The sequence below is a fragment of the Coturnix japonica genome, chromosome 2 (assembly GCF_001577835.2).
Source record: "Coturnix japonica isolate 7356 chromosome 2, Coturnix japonica 2.1, whole genome shotgun sequence".
Taxonomy (NCBI): Eukaryota; Metazoa; Chordata; class Aves; order Galliformes; family Phasianidae; genus Coturnix; species Coturnix japonica.
In genome coordinates, this window is record NC_029517.1 from 71,967,036 (window position 1) to 71,989,519 (window position 22,484).

Sequence of the window (22,484 nt, forward strand, 5' to 3'; positions counted from 1 at the left end):
TGGGTACATCTGTGTATATTTAAAGACTTCTCATTTCTAAAGTTGAAAAGAGTTGTTATTCTCTCGCACAACACTTTTTAACAACTAAAATCTGTTGTAAAGGCCAAAAGGTATTGTGATGCTACCCAAGTTACCAATATGACTATTTCAAATACATAGAAGCATCTCAGTTGGAAAAGACCTACAAGGTCATCAAGTCCAGCCATCAGCCTGAGATGCCCAAGGGACAGGATGCCATGCAGTGAGACCCAGACAGGCTTGAGCAGTGGGCCAAGGAGAACCTCATGAGGTTCAACAAATGCAAGTGCAACGTCTGGCGCCTGGTTTGAGGCAGCCCCCACTACCAATACAGACTGGGGACAAAAGAGATGAACACAGCCCTGTTGAAAAGGATTTGTGAGTACTGGGGGATGTCAAGCTGGACATGAGCCAGCCATGTGCCCTCACAGCCCAGAAATCCAACCGTATCCTGGGCTGCATCAACGGATGCGTGACCAACAGGTCAAGGGAGGTGATCCTGCACCTCTACTTTGTGCTGGTGAGACCTCACCTGGAATACTGCATCCAGATGTGGAATCCTCAGTACAGGAGAGACATGGACCTGTTGGAGTGCATCCAGATGAGGGCCCAAAAGTGAGCCAAGGGATGAAAGTCTGCCCTGTGTGGACAGGCTGAGATAACTGGGGCTGTTCTGCCTGGAGAAGAGAAGGCTCTGGGGAGAAATGTTAGCAGCCTTTCAGTATAAAGGGGACTATGAGAAAGAAGAAGACAAACTCTTTAGTAGGGCCTGTTATGACAGGAGAAGGTTTCAAACTAAAAGAGGGGAGATTTAGACTGGATATAACAAATAATTTTTTTTACAACTATGGTGGTGAAACTCTGGAACAGGTTGCCCATAAAGGTGGTGAATGTCCTGTCCCTGGAGACATTCAAGGTCAGGCTGGAATAGGCTCTGAGCAACCTTATCTAATAGTGGCTGTTTGGTTCCCCACTGACACTGACATTCTCTTTACATACGTGTGTGTGTGTGCATAAGTAGTTGAAAAATATCTTACGTTCTTTGCAAACTCTCTCATAACAGTGGTAAGAGTGAGTGTAATCATCAGAATATTTGTTTATTTGTTTACTTAGCTCTATTGTAAGTGAAAGGTTTTGCCCTGTTTTGATAGTAATTGTTTCCATTGTGCCTTTTAAAGATAGATAAGATCAGCTTGACTGCATATGCAGGAATCAGTCACTGTGACTAAATCAGTCTCTTAAGTTGCTGTGTTTTTAGCAATGATTTTTAGGATATTTTCTTTATTTGATTTCAGTTACTAAATTATTTTAAAGGTTCAAAGTATTATAAAAGAAACAAAGTTCTGCTCATTAAGGAAAAGATGTTTGAGTCAACAAGAACTGTGTGATCTAGGTACAAAAAATGAGTGGAGATAAGCAGTATTTTTGTCCAGGTAACATTCTGTCTCTTGTTATAAATACCACAGATATAAATGATGTAGTTTTCTGACAAGCAAATGTTGAAGTGGATCATCAAGTATGAAATGTGATCTTAAACACATAGATGTTATCCTGTAAGCTTTTCATTCAGTGCTTTAGTCAAAATGCCAGTATTTAATTGCCATAATTCTGCAGGTTGTTCTGCACTGGGGATTCTGTCAAAACCACACGATACACATTAGATATATTTTACGGTCCAACTGGACTGTGCCAAAGCAAAATACTGTGTATGGACGCATATAGCCCAGATATTGTGCAAACCCCATGGCTGTGCTCCTGGACTGGGTTTGTGCATGTGCTGGCAGTTGCAGCCAGCGGGACGAACACACATAGAGAGCTAGGGACTCACTGTGTGGCTGCCACCAAGACTGCAGAGCAATACTTTTGCTTTCCTGTAGCTCCTGTTTCTCCTCATTCCCTAGGAGAAAACAGCCAGTGGATCCAGGGACATGTGACGTCACTCATCCCACCCCCAGTGGATGATCCTGGAGTGTCTCCATGGAGTACAGCTCTGTGACACGCAGGCAGCACAAAGTGCCCTCTCCAGCAGATTGTTATGGTTTCACTGCCATAAGGCTTCTCCTGTGCTGCCGAGACATGGCAGGACTGCACTCAAATGTTTTGTAGAGCAGCAGCTTACTTGGTGAAAACGTGTTCCTGCCTCAGAGAAAAGAAATAACTCCATAAATGAAAATCTTACTGCTCGATAAATGAAAGGTTTCAAAAGCAAAACAAAACAAAGTAGAGGCTTCAAAAGTAAGAGACTAGGTCTGGGGAAGGGGCCAGCTTGAGTCTTTGGTTGGGGACAGACTGTGAACCTGAGTACTTGTAATCCACTTTTAATTGAAATTTTTAATTACCAGTTCAGTTCTGCTGAATTTGAACTATCCCCAATCCTGTATGTGCCTGTATTGTGCATAAATGGCTGCAGTATCATTTTTTTTAGTAGTGCTTCACTATGATACATCACCGAGCAATTGCATATCAGTTTTGTCCTGGAGCTTTCAAGCTTTATGGTTCTCCAGAATGCTCCCTAGACATGCCTAGTACAGAAATAAAAGTTGTTGCCTTACCATTCTGGCACGGGTGAATCCCCGCAGTTCATATGGTAAGTACTAATTTGTCTTCCACTGCCTCATCCCATTAGAATACAAGGCGCAAAGCTCAGTACAGGCACTGCAAAACCTCTACAAAGCACAAAGTACAGATACTTGGATATCTTGCCTTAGAATCCCTCCAGTGCTGTATCTCTGTGCAGTTGTGCTCTGTTGACTCTATTATGCACAGCAGAACATTTCAGAATGCCATTATTGAACTTCTAGAAAAATGATGTTTTTTTCCCATATGTTTATTACTTTGTATCATTTTTCTTATGTGAATTTATCGTGCCATTGGCATATATATGCCTCTCAAACAGGAGGAATATTCTTCTGAAATCACTAGACTTAAGTGGTAGCATTTGAAGAATAACCAGAAGATGAAGAAGCACACAATCTGATACGTACGCTGTGGTTCAGAATCCTGTGCTTTCATCTGCTAAGAAAGCTGAAGGAGTTCTCCAGCACAGATGCAAGAGTGCAGAAGATTTTAAATAATTCACTGAATGATAAGAGCTGAATCTCTGTTGTTGGGCTGGTGTTTTTTTGGTGTGTTTTTTTCAGGTATCTTTTAAGTAGGTACATCAAAACAGAGGAAACTTGTTCAAAAACTTAATTTTTGCAGATAGATGCTAATGCTCTCTGTGATTCTGTTATCTGACAAATACTATGCAGATACTACAGCGAGGAGTGAACATAGAACAGTTTCCTTTGTACTTTATTCAGACAGATAGTGATGATATTTGACAAATCAAATACAGACTAGCTTGTCCAGGAAATATTTAATACATGGGAAAAAAGAAAGTTGATGTGTTTTGTTCACTGGAATGAATAATTGGCTTTTGCAAAGTGTAGATGATAAAGCATTTCCAGTTTCTGTTTCTGTCAGGCTTCTTAATTTTAAAATTATTATTAAAAAAGAAAAAAAAATCCACTACTTCTAGTATTTATTACAATGGTGTTGGTTTGCTTGCAGTTTTTACTTTGATATGTGTTTTGCCATCTGTAGGGCCAGATTTACAAGAGCATAGCCTTCACTTTGACAACTAGCTTTTCTGAAACCTCTTTACTTTTGTGCCAGCTGCTCCATAATCTGGGGTGGAATCTTATGTATGAAAGTCTGGCTGCTTAGACAAGGGGCTTGGTAGGAGCAGAGGTTCTCTGGATGCATGTGTGCTGGGCTGTGCCAAGAGTCTGCCTGTGGTGACTGGATGTGCCTTGTTATTGTTTGCTGCCCAGCAGTGGGAAAGTAAAGAAAGTTCTTTGTGTGCTTCTGAAAATGGTGAGCGGTGCCCACTGCACATTTTTGTCAGCATCTTACCAACTTCCTGCCTCAACTCTAAAATTATCTCAAGTGTGCTATAGATGAGTATATTCAGCAGTTTTCTAGTGATTACATTTAGCAGATGTGCCTCTGTTTAACCTCACTTCTTCCGCCCACAGCTCACTTTCTAAGTGACAACACCAGGTTGGTCACATTAGCAAAAAAACAATAAAATGAGGATGCAAAGCATTGCTGCTCTAATGTGACACTGAGCACACTTTTTAGTGATCATTTGCTGACACCTCTCAGCTCTGAGTATTTGCTCAATTATCATGTCAAAGCTGGCAAAATTATTTACCTAGTCATGGCTGCAAAAGTGCTGTAAGAAGGGGGTGGTTGGGGAAGGAAGGGGAAGTGGGGCTTGACTGTGAAAGGGTCGCAGACTGGAGATGGACAGCCACTTCAAGGAGGAATGCTTCTGTGCTGCAGTAAGGCAGTGAGGCAGGAGAAAGCATGAGGAGAGGGGTGAGAAGGAATGGAGCAATGCTGCTGATGAAGTCATGGGATACCCACGTGGCCAGGTGAACTCGAGTGGGGAGGAATGGATGCCCAACCCTGAGGACCCTAATCAGCACAGCGCAGGCCCTTCCTAGCACCTTCTAGCCAGACTGGTTGAAGCATGAAAGTGAGGAGGTGAAAGTGAGGAGTATGAAAGGAGACGTGAAAGTGAGGAGGTGCACACCACATGCAGACGTGGTTTGGATCTGCACTGGACAAACGAATGCAGCAGAGACAGGCCCAAAGCCCTGGATCTGCAGCAAGTCTTTTTGTTGAGCCCAGGGAACAGCTGGATCACTGCAAAGCCTGCACAGAGCAGGAAGGGAAGGGGGGGTTGGCCACAAGGGATTATTATTTTATTTTTTTTTAAGGTGAAAATATGAATCATGGTTGCTCATTTTTATAGTATGTGCTGTTAAGTTTATTTCATTTTGGCTGCTAGGTGACTGATTGCTACTTTTGACATTTAACAGAGTAACAAAAAGCAGGCAAGATTTTGTCAGAGTCCTGTTTCCATTTATGAGGATAGCTACATTCATCATCACCAGACCCATCAGCCTTGCTACTCCATTCCAGCAGCAGAGCAAGGTCCATGGTGGCAGTGGAGCAGAGACATTTGCATTTCCCTCATTCCCTCCAGCATTACCCTGTCGAGTACTTCTCCTCCTAGTTGCTTAGTCTCTGCTGGAGCTGCCCATGTTTTGTCTGGGTAATTTTCTGTCTTGACCATCAGGCAGAACCCAGCCAGGTTCATCTGACCTGCAGATTCAGTCATCTTGATCCTTGATTAGAGATTAACTTTACCTTTCTGTGGAAGACCAAGAAGGAGCATTACCTGCTGTGATGCCCCCAATAAGGGCAGGAGTGGACATGCACTATATAGGCGCCATTGAGTATGTCCAACCATCAGACTTTGTCACAGCTGAAACAATCACTAAGAATAGTTAAGTTCCAGGACACAAGGTTGTCCTCAAGCAGGACCCCTTCACCCCCCTTTTCAAATATTCCCCATAGTGTTGATTCGTGGTTTTGATTGCCAAATCCCTCTGCAGGAGTATTTTAAGGGATCTCTCCCTTACTTCCCATTGATTTTACACGTACATGTTATCAAGCATCAGGCTTTAGGATCTTCCAATTAGCTTAAAAGCCAAAAGGTAAAACTGGTGTAAGGGAGAATTAGGTTTAGAATTACATGGGCTGGATTACCAGAGATGGCTATTTTTGTTCTCCTCAAGTGGCTGATCATCATAATTAATCTAGCTCAGTGATTGATCCTAAAGGGGCTATGGTCCACACTGTTGCTGCAGGTGACATACATGGGAAGGATGTGTTTTACCAGCTGTGAGAGGGACTGCATCACCCCTTGAAAACAAAGAGTATGTCATAGCCAAGGTGGCTGAGGTCAGCCAGGCCCAAACCACTCTCCATGAGGGCAAGAATGCAGCACATGGGCAAGAGTCAGTCCTCTGACCAGGCAGCACAGAATGGTCTTTGGGAGGAAAGTTGAGCAGGACAGAAGTCCTTCAAGCCCCTCACTGTGCACCATGCTGCCACTGCCAGCTGGGCCCCCAAGTGCTGCAACAGCTGAGGGGAGGCCTGGAAGCACAGAAACATTTATAGTATACAGCGTGAGTTTTGTGAGCCACTTAACCAGAATTTGGGCAGTGAGGATGCCCTCCTGCCAGTGTGTCCCCACAGTGCCTCCCACACAGCTGCTGTGGGACAAGAGCTGTTGAAATGTCTGGCTGTGTCCCACTGCTGCCTTTGGGGAACTCTGCCCACAGTCCCTGCCCTCCCTGCCTCATCTCCTTGTCAGGAGAGCAGAAGCAGTGCCTGCACTGGTGGTATATCATCATGCCATGTTGCCAACCTGAAAAGGTCTCACTCCAGTGAATTTTAACATGCCTGACAGAAATGACATATGAATCTCCTGCCAGTGCAGTCAAGATGTGTACTGTAGAAGCTCCAGCTTAAGGTATTCCATGAGGCCAGGTGTCATGCAAGAGGAACAATGGTAGGACAGCCCATGTGGGCACAATATGGGAGAGCTGGAACTCAGAAATGCTGTACATAGAAGTTCCGGTGTTAGTTTTCACTCATTAATCTGAATAATCTTCACCCTGCATCAGAGAGGAATATTTGCCATACAGAGTTACAATCTTAAAAAATCTTGAGAAATCTCATCTTGTATCTAAAAGAGAAATCCAATTCAGTCAGGCATCTGGGTTAAAATCCTCTAAGTCAAAATCAAGCAGCATCCCAACAGCTCAAGCCATAGTATCTCAACTGCAGCAGTTTCATACAGGCAAGGAGACCGCAGAGATTCATGAACAGCAGTACGTTGCCTTTAAAAAAGAAGTGGCAAGTAAAGTTGTAACTTCTTTCACAGGTCTCACATTTTCTTTAGAGGCAGAAAAGATAATTTTACTTGATACATCCTTTTCATCATTTCAGAGATTAATAATTCTAAGAATATTTCCCTTTTCTCTTTAAAGAAATCTAATGCATTTCTTGTCTTTTGTGCTAATGTATGAATCAATGGCCCTACACCTGCCTTCCTCCCTCCCACTTTGGTTTACAGTGTGTACACCAAGCAACCATGTAATATCTTCTGTTTCATAAATATGCATTGAACAACCTAACAGTTTAACAGCTGTTGAAAAGCATTTAGTAATTGAGTTACCAGGAAAGCACTTTCTAATCAGATAATGGTACTGTCCAAGTTTATAGGCAGACTTGGATGCACAAGGCTCGCATCTACCTGGATGTTATTACTGTACAAAAGTGTACATATGCATTTGTTCACATAAAAATATATACATGTAAAACCAAAGAGGACAGGCAGATCTGTTAGAGGTAGTTTTCCCAGTGAGCAGCAGAAAAGCTTGTCAGACTGCAGAGCCATGCTGGCATCCTCCCTTTAGCTGCCAGTGAGTCTGAGAGCAGCACTGTGTGGCAAGGAACACAATGGGAGCAGCACTCCAGAGCAGCATCACCCCACACCTCACCCCTCTGTGCTCCCACAGCCTCCTGGCTTCTCTCACCAGCCTGCCTGCTCTCTCCACTGCTGAGCCATCTTGCCCTGCAACAGCAGGGCTGGTACTTGCATGCAGCAGGGCTGGCTGGATGCACAGCACTGGTGCTGATCTGCTATACCCTGGTAACCCACATGGGTCCAGATGTTTTTTGGTGTAGGGCAGGGTAGCAGCAGGTGGTTGAGTGGGCATTGGTAGGTTGATCTGTGCTGTGTGAGAGCTCAGTGCTTCCTCATGTGCCACTTGCTCATTGAGAAAGTGAATTTTCTGTCAGGTAATGCAGAAGAAGATTAAATGATTTCCTTCTCTTATTTTTCACAACATTTCCTGAAGATAATTTTATAAACTTTCCTGTGTTAAGTATAATTATGTATACTTGTGCTTTTTGATGGTAAAGTTTTCAAAATCTTTAATTTGGCCTCATTGAAAACCCCATTTTGTCTAGGCAGAGACAGCTCATGTATTTCAAGCAGGAATAACACTAGTGTGCCTTAGCCAGTGCTATGCTGGAGAGGCAAAGCATGCTCCCACAGTAGCACAGAGATAAAATACCCATGAGATCACCCATGAGACCTTCTATAGCTCCGTCCCTGCAACCACATGCAGGGAACGAGGCCACCATTGTGTGATGGATGTGTGATAACTCAGTGAAGGTCTGTGGGATGCTTTGTTAACAAACGATCAGGGAAGGGTGAGTGAATTCAGATACTTGTGTAGATAAAACCTGCAAATGTGCACGTCCCGCCTACAGGTCCCTTTGTTTCTGACACACTGTGCTATGGCTTTACTATCTAAAAAGCAAAAGTCTGATACTAGCTTGACCTTTAAAAAACATTTCGGTTGAGTTGGTGCCTAGGGAAATACATCCAGTTCACAGGCAGTACCTGCAAAGACCCTCACAGGGGCTGTCCTAGAAGATACCTGGGCCTGAATGCCCCGTCCTCCATCACTGAGATTGCCAGGGCTGCAGACAGATTGGCAGGCTTCTCTGGCTTATTGGTGCTCTGATGCTACTGAACAATAAGATTATAGTTCCTGAGGTAGCCAGCCCATTGCCTCTCCCCAGCACCAGACCTCTCCATAGTCAGAACATGAAGCAAGGTCCTCTCTCCACACTAGCCAATGTTGCTGCAACTGCCAGGATTTTGTCTTGCACAAATCCAGAGCATTTAAGATGCACATGGAGATGTGCTTGCCTTCAATCAACCAGTAGCAGAGAAGCAGTAGAATTTGGGTTAACTGAAGCAGCATCTTCTGAGGAACCATCTGCTTCTTGGTCAAGAGGATGTACTGCCTCCATCAAAACTGACTTACAAAGGAAGTTTATAGAGGCAGAAATGGTAGTTCAGATCTCAGCTCGGTAGTGGAGGTTTGGACTGTCTAATTCCTTGTTGCTCTTTGGAAGTCTTGTCCCAGATACTTAGCAGTTATGAGATATTTAGTCCAGAATTTGAAGAAATGCATGTGTGGACGTGATGAAAGAAGTAGTGTTCTGATTTTCGTATGCTAACTAAAATCCTTACCTTCAGAGATAATCACAGTCTGCAGCATGAGAAGTGACTATTCTGTTTGATAGGTTCAAGCAGACTGCAGGCGAAACAAATGTGGTATAGTGCCATAAATGCCTGCATTGATAATACTACATAGAAATGGGAATTTGTTAGTTTAATTTTAATTAGGACAAACATCTATTTAATTTATATGCTTATATTTTCTCAGTTCACATATTTTAATAGCACCCCCAAAAAAATTTAAAAACCCATCTGGACTGCCAAAGTGTAAAGGCAAACAGGCTTGTTAGAATTGTCAAAAATATATGTAATTTATATTCAAGCGATTTCTGACTCCCTTTACTGAATGTCCATGATTTATTATTTTTCTTCAAGTCTTGATATATTAACATTTTACCTGCTAGAAAAGCCTTTCATTTAAACATGGGCTTGTAGAACTGGCTGAAATATTTCTCTCACATTCAGACCCAAACAGAGGGCCATTGTCTTCAGCTCGGTTGCCCCGGTATGATGTCATAACCTTGGTCTCTTTGAGTAAGAATTGGAGGTAGCTTTGATTTATAGCCCGGTCTGCTGCCAACATGCAGTTCTTAGAACTTCATATTAAATTAGATGACATAATGACACAAGTCCGGAGCCTAAGAAGGCATTATTGAACCATTTAAAACCAATTAGCGCAGATTAAGTCGCTTATGAGACTAATTTAGAACTTTGAGCTCTGTCTTATTTTAATATTCAAAATTGAGGAAAATTTAAAATCATCTGTCATCTGACCTTATGCATTATGAAGTAAGAAGCATTTCAAAATTAACCATAGCAGCCAAGTTTACACACATTTTTCCTGTTTATAGCAAGGGCCTGATTCTTGAGTAGGGTCTCTGAAATGAATGGCATTCTTTTGAGTATGAGTTTGTGTAGAAACTGTGCATTGTCTTTCTGTTTACAGTTTCAAGAATTCTGACATCATTGTTGAAATTTATTATTGGCAAATCTCAGACCAGTTCAGTCACAATTCTTCATTCTAGTCAGCTGAGAGTCTGCAAAACTGGGTGTTATCACTGCACTGCAGCACAGCTTTAAGACAGAAAGCTTATGGTCGTTATGGCTCTACTGAATTTAAGAAACAGTTGAGTTTCTTCTAAAAGTGCTGGCAGATTCTGAACAGTTGTGGGGCTCTTCAGTTAAGTGCCAGTCCAGACCTGCCATGTGAGTAGCAGCATCTCTGAGCTGACAGGATCTTACCAAGTCATTTAAGATGATGACTAATTTGAAGTCTTTGAGCTACAAGTTAGTCAGGCTACTACTGTTCTCTGTTAAATATTAATTCTGAGAAAATTAATGGTGCTCTTTGTATCACATCACATCTCCCTGCATGGAGTACCCTCTTTGGGAGGTGAGTGGCAGTGCAAATGGATGTGCTTTATGGCACTTAGTGTACTGTGCTTCCAAAGGGATGTGTTTGAGAATGAAAACACTTCTAGCTCAGATCTATAATGATATGCAGTCAATCAAACATGAGTCAGTAGGAAAGTGGTAATGCTAATCCAATAATGGCTGTAATTGTTCGTGACTGCTTAGAAGGAATCCACCCAATACCACCCATAGGAAGGTGCTGTGATAGCTTAGGTGGACTTGTAAGGGCTGTATCCACAGCTGTTCCAACTACTCACCCCAGCTAAGGTTCTGAGCCTCCACAAAGGGAGTGAGGCAGAGAACAGTGGCATTTCTGTTGCCTGCAAGTTAAGCAATAGTTATTCATGTGAAATACAGTAGCTAAAGTCTACTCAGAAGGGAAAGTGCCAGTCTCTGTTTTGCCTCTGAATTTACAGAACTTACTTTTGGTTACTGTCACTACCTTCAAGAGTTCAGAGACTAATATGTCTGTAATAGCCCCTGTTGCACACTGGTCCATTGCCTAGTGCAGAGCAGAACTGACCAGGTATGGACTATTGCTTGTGGCAGCTGTATTTCAGAGTAGTGAGATAAGAAAATTGAATGTACTGATTTTTGATGTTCACAATCATTAATTCAACTCCATGGCACTGGTATCAAAATATCAAAAGTGTAGTGACAAAAAGTGTCTGGTGAACCAAGTAGCAAGGATGTGCTGTGAAGAGCTACAACAAAAACCAGCCTGAGATCAGGAACCATAAAGCCTCCTTCCTTCAGCCCTGTGTGCCACCAGGACTGTAATCCTTCCCTGGGTTATAACAAGTCAGACAGCACCAGGGTTTATTGCAGTTGAATTGCCAGTGGTTGAGCTCGGAATTATTTAGCACAGGTGTTTCTATAACAGTGATATATTGGGAAAATTCAATGTTCAACAACCATCATATTTCCAGCTGTGCTGTGGTTAGTACTAGTACAGCAAACCTAATATAAAACATATGAGAATATTTGCTAGCTCAGGAACTTGTTAAAGGTATTTTCTTACAATATCTGTACTGCTATATTTATCTAGGTGTGTTTCTTTGGTCTTGCATTTTCATAAAGGGTGTGATACTGGTTTTATAAAGCTGTCTCCAAACCTGGATTCTGCTTCTCAGTAACCGAGTGTATTAGTAGCAGTGCTAGCCAGTGTACAGCACATAAGTAGATGAAAATAAGATTATGAGAAATCCAATGACATTCCGTTATCCTTAGCACATTCATCTTATGTAGCACCCTTGTATTTGTTACATATATAGACATGTTTTTACTAGGGGTGATAGAAATCTTGAAACAAGTGTTGCAAGCATCTATATATAAAAGAACATAAAAGGACGAAAGTTAACAAGAGCTTGGGGGGCTGTAAAACAAGGGTAGTGAACTGCATCCACTAGCAGCAAAATTTGTGAGCGTTAGAAAAGATTTTTTAGGTTCACATGCTCACACATGCATTTTTATGGTTTCAAAAGACTAATACACGAACACAGAAACAAATGATTGGAGAATATAAGGGCGGCTCGGAAAATAATGCCTCCTATTTTATTAGGTCAGCTCATGATATCAGAGGTGGATTTGGCAGTACAGCAGCAGAGGGTGAACCTTTCTGTCAATACTCCATTACATTTTGTTGCCATGTGACAGATGGCAGCAGAGGGTCAATCTGACAGAATGGCATTTGACATGGAAGTGCACATGAAGCAAAGGTGTGTCACTGAATTCCTCCATGAGGAAAAAAAATGCACCCTTTGATGTTCATCAGTGCTTGCTGTATTTTTGTAGAGGCCAAAAAACAGATGTGAACACAGTGAGGTGGGGGGTGATGCATTTCAGCAGTGGTGACAGCAACAGTGGGTCATCTCTCAGATTTTTATGAGCACAGCATGCAGGATCTTGTTATGACTAGTGAAAAAGTACAGCTAATGGTGGCAACTGTTTAAAAAGCATTTTGTAGCTGAGAATTTGCTCTATCAAATATTACTGTTGTGCTTATTGTACCTGTTTTAGTTTCCATGGAAATAAATAGGAGGCATTACTTTCAGAGTGACCTGCAGACAAGGATGTTAGTGAAAACATGCATATAAAGACACAGAAACACTCATGACAAGCATGTTCTCTGAGCTGAGCTGTGCAAATGTTTCATTAATAACTTTGTGCTGCAACAGGTTCATTATCCTAGTATTCTACCATAGCATCACCATACATTTCCAGTGGTGCATTCAAGCTATAGCTGTTCCATGGATCTCTTTTGGGAAGGAAGATTAAATGCTGTGAGGCATCCACAGTCAGTTGCTGTATGCCTAGTAGTTTCATCTGACTAGAAGAAATGTGTCTACACACTGAATTGGTCCTATTGCTTATAATTTTCCTGACAGAGAAAGTAGGCATCTTTTACCTATGAACTGCATGTGTTATGGGAGAACAAGGAAATGCACCTCTCCGATTTGAGAGAGATAGTTCATGTGAAAAAGGCACATTGATTTAGGAAGATCTTTCCTCTGACTTGAGAAATCAGCTCTGCATTTTTTCTTGACTGGATTGATACTCACTGAGTCATATTGTCCATGAGCGAGTACCATTTCAAGACATGGTTTAACAGCTCAATTAGGACCTCTTTTGAGACAGCACATAGAGCAAGGAGAGATGTAGAACAGGAATCAGTATTTCTTAGCATCCAGAGACTGAGTTAACACCTTTTAGAAGCCAGCATTAGGGACTTGTATCTAACTTAGAATCAAAAAAGTAAAGTTGGATGTGACTTCTTGAGTATTTTATACTCATTTGTTGTTTAGCAAGATTTCATACCATCATGTAAAAACTAAACAAATCAAACTCTACTCTTTCAAAAATGTCTTCGTAATTGATTTATTTATTTTTTGTATGTAGTACTTTGTCTTTTATCTTTGCAGTTCTGTTTTTGCTAATCTCTGAAGCTCCATTTCTACTTATTAAGCACCAGTTTACCAAATGGGCAGACATTTATCAAATGGGCCATCAGTAGCCGTAGAAATGCAGTAGTATGTCCAAGCTAAAATTCTTGCTTTGATTACTACAAATACATGGAGCCCTTGGGTCCAAAGCTTCCACTGAAGCGCAGCTATTTGCAAATAGATTTTTATAGCGCATTAGTGCTGGAGGAGAGTCCAAAGAAAATAGTCCTTTTCAATATTAGAACCAGCTGTGACTTTCTTGTGCTGATGACTCATTCATTTTTTTTTTTTATAGGGTGGGAGAACTAGGCAAAAGACACACAGAGTCTTATTCAAGACGTTGTTTGTTTTGCAAAGGGTATCCTAGCCACAAGCCAACTTGATCATACCAATATGCAGCTCATGTTTATTTAAAACTTTTTTCTTTTAACAGTTCCAATTATAAAAACAGAACCCACAGATGACTATGAGCCTGCTCAAACCTGTGGACCAATGAACCAAGGCTTAAGCCCTCTCTCTAAACCATACTACAACCAGCAGATAATGATGCCCCCTGATCCTGGTTCGTGCCTCATGGCTGGCTTCGCCTCCTGTCAGCAGAGGAACACGGTGATGTCACCCTCTCCCAGCGCAAGCCCCAAGCTGCACGACCTTTCATCCTCTCCTTACAAGTGCATCCCCAACCCAGGCCACAGTCACCTCGGACTTCAGCAGCCTGCTGGAGGTGTCCCCACCATACAGGAAGTGCCAAGGTCTATAGTTGTGCACCCAAGCTCCCCTGAGCAATCATCTCACATCATGCTGCAGCCGCAGGTGAGTCAACATCTGAGCAGTAGCTGTCCCCTTGGTTATCAACAAACACTCTATCCCAACAGTCCCTCTTCTCCAGTTCCATCTGTTACCCAAGAGCCAACCTATTTGCAGTCCTGCAGTCCAACTCACTCATCCATAATGGGTCAACAGCAGCAGCAACTGCCGAAGGTTCACAGAAATGAGTCTCCAACAACCCAACCACTGTCATTGCCAGAGTTGCATGAGGAAAGTAATCATAATTTGGCCCCTATTCCTGTAACGATCAAGCGAGAACCTGAGGAATTGGACCAGATGTACCTGGATGATGGTAAGTCTTCCACAGTGTAGAGGTTTGCACTCAACCATGTTGCTGTATCAGTGAGTTCCCTTAACTTCCTCCTCCTTTTGAATTCGAGTGGGAAAAAAAAAAAAGTATAATTAACAGCCTGGTGGAATTATGCTGAGTTTTGCTCGGTTTGTTTCTATATGGAAAGAGGTTCTCAGTTTCACTTGCAGTAATGAAACCATATTATCTAAGCCTTTAATGCTATCAGTTACTGTAAAGCTAGCTGCATGACCAACAGCTACACTGCAATAATCTTAACTGTATGGTCTTGGCTTATCCTATGTCAGTGACTCATGAAACTGTACTGAAAACATATTTAACATTGTTCTGTCCATAATGAAGTAAAATTTCTGATACACAAAGCTTCTCACTGGAACTAAATGATAAACTGCTCTCCTTCAGTTGAGAAAATTTAAATTAAAAATAGTGACAGATCTTTCAGCGTAACTTTTCAGTCTGGTGGCATCTGATGTTACTTCTTTTTCTTCCATTTTCATTCTTAGTGAGGACTTGTTGCTGCTTTTTTCTTCTTTTTTTCTTTTCTTTCTTTTTTTTTTTTTTCTATGCATATATATTCTACATGCACCACTGAAATATTAAAATGCTGCGATGAACTTGTCAGACTCCAGCTTCTGAAGATTTATTAGCTGAGCATAATAAAAGGGGTAATCTGGAATTTGATTATGTGACCTCACTGAATTGTGACTTAGCACATGCTGCTAAGTATCCCAGTGGTATTCTGAACCCTCACCTCAATGCAGTACGTGAGTTCCCTTCCAATAGTCATATCACTTTATATAACGTACCATACCATGCTATTTGAAAAATGCTATTTGAAATGGATGCATTGAAATCAATTAGTGCCAAGGAACCTCTGAAAGAGACTGTCTTTCAGGGAGAATTTAAAGACAGTTCATTGCAAAAAAAACCCAAAAAACAAACAAACAAAAAAAACCAATTTTTATTTTACTCAGCATGATACTTACTGAATTAGGATTATAAATGAATGCTTTGGAGCTTTAGGAGCAGTCTTCTGATTTTATCTCTGGGAAAATAATTTTTTGCAACAGAAGTTGTTATTGATTACATGATAGACAGTTCCGAGGAATTCCCCTAATTAGGAGTTCAGTTTACTAAAGTTTTGCACAACACATCATTTAAGACAATGTTATCTTCGCATACTGTACATTTTTCCCCACATATCTGCACCACGAGGAGTAAAATGTTCAACAAACCAAACAAGAAATGTACACAAACCAGAACAGAAAATCATGCCCAGATTTTGGTTTTGAGAGAAATGAAGTTATCTGTATAGCTCATCTATAGCTGTCTCTCTAGAAAAGCACAAAGAATGAATAGTCTTTCTGCCTTACTTCTCCAAAATCCAGCAGGCACTTCTGTCATAGTGTTACCAAACTCACCTTTGCCTCATCTCTGCTGGAGGAACTGGACTGCAGCTCAGACATGGAGAGCAGAGTTTATCAACCATGTCTACTTCAGATTTCTCCTCAAGGATCACAAGAACTTTGCTGCAGTGTACTCTGGAACAGAAGTTCTTATTTTTTTTATCAATATACATTCTTTCTGACAAAGCAGAAATGGCTTAGTCCTTATGCATTTCTGTTCCATTCTCTCTTTTGGACATAGATGCACACCAGTCATCTGATGGATAGACAGAAGAAATTGTAGAAGCCACTATGTACATCTGCGCTGATACTTAAAGTTGACTTTGAAGATCTATTCGCTAGAGATCTAGCTCACCAAATCAAGATATACTTCCCTTTGGCATCCATCAGCCTGTCAAAATCATTCCATGACTTAACCACAAGAATTATAAGCCAAGAAGATAACGTGTAGATGTAACAGGGCAACAATATATAATAGAAGAAATATAATGTATGCAATTTCAAAAAATTAAGCAATAGCAGTTTGCTTTATGGGTAATCAGAAATGGTAACTAGAGGAGCTACCTTTTCTGTGACCAAATTGATGTTTAGGTCTGTTGCAGACTAGTGCAGCCTAGTCCACATGAGCTTACTGTTTACTATCTATGCTGTATCTCACTGCCTGAAGAAAAGGCCATCCACTCTGTGCCTTGCCTTTGATGATGCTGGAAAAGGAGTACTACTGTCTTCTTGATCATCTTTGTATTGGGTCTGAGAAAGGAACTGTGCAGCAGAGGAGCTGGAATTTGGAACCACTTCTTGTGGGACATGTGCTGGCTATCACATGACATACCTCAGACGCAGCATAGAAGAAGAAAACTGTATGTCAGGCTCAAAGCCAGTTTACATTTATGCATTCATGGAGGCAGCCTCAGTACAACCAGTGCAGATAATGTTTTTACATTACAATTAATCTGATTAACTCATAGGTTCTCCATGGAAAGGATTGCACCAGTCCATCCTAGCCACATGCTCTTGCTGCTTCCTTTGAGTAATATCAATTATGTAGCAGCAGAACAAGCTAATAGAAAATTATCTTGACGAGGATAGCAAAATCTACAGTTTTCCATTGGATCATCTCATGGAACTGCATTTGGTGGGTTCAGCCCATCAGATGTGCAGGAAGCCTTTTGCAGTGGGGCCACACTGGGTGGCAGACAGCCCACCCGTAGTCTAGAGTGTGCAAGACTTGCAGCCACATCTGATGTCATTTAATCTTCCCCAGCAAATATCTAATTGGCTCATCCTGTCTAAGCAAAAAACCCCCATATCATTCTCACCCCCTACTTATGAAAGGCTGATGTCTTGCTTTCTGACACAGTCTCAAAGGACAGTTTGGCCACTGTGGGAACTGCCTAGAAACTTATGTGATTGCAGTTGGTGTCCCAGTAGGTGAAGTTCACTGTGATATATAGCCCATGTGTGCAGTGCCTTTGTGTCATTCAGACCTCTGGTACTAATTGTGGAATAAGGCACTGTCCAGAGGTAGAATGGATTTTACATGTGCTGGATTATTTTTTTTTAAAGCATCACCATTGTTTATCATAAAATCGTATCAATCTTTAAATTATAATTTAAATTACTTTTAATTTTTTTAATATATTTCTACCTGATGTCAATTTGAGAGCACAGGAGATGTCAGATATACTTCACTGCTTTCCTTCCATATTACTCTAAATATATCAACTCTTTCCCACATCCTCAAGGTATATTAAAAGTAATATAGTGTTGAGGTGGTACTAAAAATTAAATTCACAGAGCTTAATTTCGTAAATAAATGAATATTCGTAGTGTCCTGTAACTACTTAATACTTCAGTTTTACCTGAAAGTACTTACAAAAAGTGTGAGATACAGACATCTAACCTACTTATGGGACTACTGTATGAATGAAATATGAAACTGGCTATGCCAGATGATACTAGGGAAGGTTTTGTTGCTCATTTTCCTAGAAAAGAAGAAGTCTGGAGAGGTTTAATTTATGTAACTAATATATATGTAGCAATTTTGGACCAGGTATAAACAGAATTTTTTTGGTTTCAGTTTATGGGATCAAAGCAATACTCATTCTTTGTGGTCTGGAGTAACTCCAAATATAGACCATCTATACTGGAGTGTAGAAGTGGAAAAAAACAGTCAGCGAGTATATATAATATATATCCTGTACATTACACTTCTCTGCTTCTGTAATGGTGGGCAGCTAAACTGATATAAAGGGAGCACCCAAAGAGATTTCCATTTTGGCAAGTAAACCTTGGTCCTGGCAATCTTGTTTTAAATCAAAATCTACAGTAGCCACCTGGGTTAGTCATTAAATGTGCTGTCCATTTCAATATGTGCATATATGATTCAAAATGTATAACATATTTCAAACTCACCCCATAAAGTGATACCTGATATATTATGACTACGCTCTTGATATTGAAAACTATCTGGCTTGTATATCAGCACTCATTTCAAATAATTATGAGTTCAACCTCCAAACAAAGATTATGGCTGACTCCTGCTGCTGCTTTCATAGCAAGATTTGATGTGCTGTTTAAAAGTATGGTCTGATGAAGCAGCTGAACTGTGACATTTATGCTTCATACTGTTCCTCTTCTCATTCTTTGCAATAGAAGAGATGGCATCTACTGTCCTCCTTGCCAGTTCTTGCAGCAGTCCGCAGCACACTGTGGCACCATGGCAGACCACTCCAGTGCTAACACTCTCCATGTGCCTGTGCCGTCCTTGATCTAGACAGAAAAGATTACATGATTTTCCCCTTTCAGTTCTAACATGGGAGTCGTGCTGGGTGGTAGGGTGATGGAACCCATGGAAAATCCTTAGACAGGCAGACAGGCAGTCTGGTTTGTCTACCTGAAGGACAGTTTCAATACAGATACAAATTTCTTTTAAGAGTAAACAATATTTGGGGGGGATCAATCAGTCTGAAGTGCTGTACAGCCTTTGGAGGAATAAAGCAGAATTAAAATTGCCAAAAGAGACAGCCAGTTTGGGGAAAGTGTGAGCTGATGAGAACTCTCCCTAATCCCTGGAACCAATTATTATCTCATGGGGATGTGAAAATTAACCTTAATTTATATCTCACTTTTGAGTAGCTCCTCTCTCTCTAGCCCTCAAAGAGGGACCCTGGTCAAAAGCTGTGACAATCTGTTTTTGAAATAATCCTACTTCTTTTCTGTTGTCTGGAGAAACTCAAATAATTTTTCCAGATTTTGATTGCTTTTCTCAGTGGTTGAAGAAATGTCAAGCTAAAAGTGGTGAAGTTATATTCACACAGCATTCAGGATGTTCAGGCAGCTGGGGACCAGCCAGGCTCACAACAGGGGATGCTAAAGGTGACTTGAAATCATCTACCTTATCCCCATTTCCCTTTCCTGGATCTAGTGTAGTCTGGGTGTAACACAGAATCCACAATCTTTTTATTTCACCAGGATGGAGAGTTCAATTAGGTATGCTAATGCCAAGAAACATTTTTCGGGTTGTAACTGGCACTCCCAAACGCTATGGCATTTTTACCTGCAGCAGAATGATACTCAGTTGTGAAATTATTTCCTGCCATTAGAAACATCAAAGAAATTAGTTTTCATTACAGATGAAAATGAAGCTATTTCTAAAAAGCTAGTGGGAAACACATTGGTACCAACAGGAAAAAGGTGTATTATTTATGTTCTCAGCAGATATCAAGGTACGTGCTTTGATCTCAACTTGCTATATGAACACACAGAGCTTTACAAAAGCAGTTTTTATTGAAAAGTTTAACAGCACCCTGGAGGATTCTTTAAAGGGGAATCTGAGTTATGAAACTGAAGAAGGCCTTGACTTCTTCAGCTTCTACCCAATCTTGAGATGAAGTCACAGCCATTTGAAGGCAGCAGCAAACTACCACTGACTGTAATGGGACCATTACACCCTCAGTTTAAAAATCTGTTCCCAAGACCTATGTAGATGCTAGATCTGGAATAACAATATCTGAAAGACAGATCGCTTGTCTGAAGTTTTGTATATTAAGTCAGCCTCCTCCACTCTACACAGACACATTCATAAAAGTCTCTGTCGTGATCTTCACTTGATCCGAACTATAAATCTTTATGTAGATAGATGAATATACATAAACCATAAATGAAGATATCTGATGTTTATATACATGGCTAACAGAAAGTATCAAAACCATATCATCATCTTTTTTAAAACAAGGAGGCTTTTGTTCTTGTGATTGTCTTTGCACAGCTGTGAGTTTTATAGTGCCGTGCCAATGAATGCACTCATTGCAACTTTTATTTTACTCTGAAAAGGTAAATTGGGAGCATTAAGCCCCCAATAAGTATGTAAAAGTGGCAAAACCACAGGTAAAGTGTTACTGAAAGCTGCAGCCCTGCCAGTCATTTCATTTTAAACATGACTCTTTTAAAAATAACTTTTGCAGTAAAAGCTGTAACTCCTGGACGTAATATGAGCTATTGCTAATGTCATTCCCATGAATTGCTTACAGAGTGTTGAACTGTTAGATGTCTGACAAGTCCATATATCTCCTATACTGTATATATGAAATTTTTTGCCTCTAAACCATATGTTCTTTCTTTTTTTCTTTCTCTTATTATTCCTCTGTATTCTTCAAATGCACGTGGTTTGGTGATATAGTTTATTTGAACAGGAACTATAGCAGACAGAATTATTCTTTTGCTGAAATGTATCCTTTTTCATACATCTCAGCGTCACGATTAAAGTGATTGGCTCTTAAGGCATTAAGTTTAGTCTGCTGCTGCCTCAATTATGCTTTTGAAAACTCCTGAGTGCACTCTGTGATTTTCAGTAGTCCAGATGTCATTAGAGCAACATGCAGGTAGTCTGCAAAGTCCAGTAACACTGTCTACACTTCAGTCTGGCTTGTGTGAGCTTTTTCCTCCCTCCTCCTTGGCCTTGAGTAGCAGTTCTGGGAAAAAACAAATAGCTGTCCTCATGGAAAGTTTTACTTAATCTGGCCTGGTGCCTGCCCCTAGACCCTCCTCGCTTCTAATGATGATTGAAAGTGTACATGCTACTGTGATAAAACATGCTGAGTTGTTAACATTCGGGACTTCGGGTATGCGTGATGAGTAAGGGAGGATTGAAGTAATTTGTTAGTGTCAGATCTCTGGTGGACTTGCGAGTCTGGATTTGAGGGATGGACGCTCCTGGACTAGGGATGAAGTTTTGCTACTCTTAGCGAGTTTAAGTGAATTGAGTCTCCCTAGAGGCTCACCAAAAGAAAGTCCCCAAAGGACTAGGAGATCAGACTAGGTGTCACAACCTAATTCCCTCCAGTCCTGGGTGTGCAGGTGTTCCCTGAGAAGATCAGACTGCCTCTAATTGCAGTACCTGTGCAATCTGCCAATGATTTTTTTCTTCTATCACCAGTGCTTAGATACCCAGGGAGGCCCTTGATTCTTGGGCTTTCAAGAAAGCATCTATCTTCTTTGGGGAAGTCCTTAGTGCCTCTACCTTCATTCAGTGATCATAGACATGTAAGGAGGCATGAAGTTGGGACCAGGAGGGTGTTAAAGTGATGGGAAAGCTGTAGAAATCAGTACGCTATGCTTTCATTGTTTTGATATTCCAGAGTATTTTTAGTGCACAAAGCCCAGCCAGCTCTGTTTGATGTGCATCTGCATGCACGCCTTTGTGTCAAAGGTTTCATGTTGTTAAGTGTACAGATCACGAAGCATTACACTGCCTCTGTTTAACTGAATGCCAGCTTCACACTTGTAGTCACAGTGCAATTAACTAGGGAAAAAACTGCCCCCAGCTTCCATGTCTGTTTCATTATCCTATTTCAGTCATAATGGCTGTTGGCATTGCTGATTCAAATGGTAAGGGTTTCGTGGGTTATTTTCTGTAAGTTTTCCTTGGCGTTCAGCAGAGAAGAAGTTGCTGTATCTGAGCCTTTGTAACATTTACATCTGCTTTTAAGCCTGGAGGAGCGCCAAGGAAAATATGTGGCTTGCAGAAGCACAAGCTTCTTAAGAAAGCTTTGTTCCAATGCAGTTCATTTTAGGAATACGTTGTTTGTTTGAAACCTTTCTGCTGAGCTGTGCAGTGTTAGCTGGCCAGGTGTGGCTGTGTGGCTCATGGATGGCCTCTGTGCTCTTGTGTCCTGAATCCCTCCTGGCAAAACACTGCTGGGGAAGTTGCTTTACAGAATCTCTCTTCTACATGGAGAGTACTATAGAGACCTTTGCTGCAACTAGAAGACTTGGGCTGAAGCAACTCTCTCACTTAGCCCAGAAAACATATACGTGTCAGAGGAAGTGCTCTCATGAGCAAACTTACTGACTTCACGTACAGGGCTCTTGGCTGAGTGTTAGCAAGCTGTAATGTTGCTAGACTGCAGAGTGGCAGAGGGCCTGCTTCTGCTCCCACTTAAGTCAATAACACTGTTCCCTTTGGGTTTATTGGGAACAGGACCAGGCATATGGCTGGTAGTTAAAATGCATAATAGCTGCATTCATTGCAATCTGGTCACAGATAGACATGCAGAGAAGGAGATTTTTCTAGGAGATTCACGTGCAGCACAGTCATTTGCACAATCTGCATCTGCTGGACA

At 41.2% G+C, this 22,484-nt stretch overlaps 1 protein-coding gene across 7 annotated transcripts in view; it reads left to right on the forward strand.

Annotated features, from left to right (window-relative positions):
* The window catches only part of NFATC1 (nuclear factor of activated T cells 1), a 111,900-nt gene that overhangs the window by 67,344 nt on the left and 22,072 nt on the right, over window positions 1-22,484 (forward strand). For 2 of the 7 annotated variants that reach the window (XM_015854787.2, XM_015854789.2), the window contains exon 9: window positions 13,751-14,437. In XM_015854787.2, the coding sequence (XP_015710273.1) occupies window positions 13,751-14,437 (687 nt within the window). Of the gene's footprint in view, window positions 1-1,919; window positions 3,506-13,750; window positions 14,438-22,484 lie in introns of those variants that run through there. The other 5 variants (XM_015854791.2, XM_015854792.2, XM_015854793.2 and 2 more) reach the window with 5 other exon arrangements.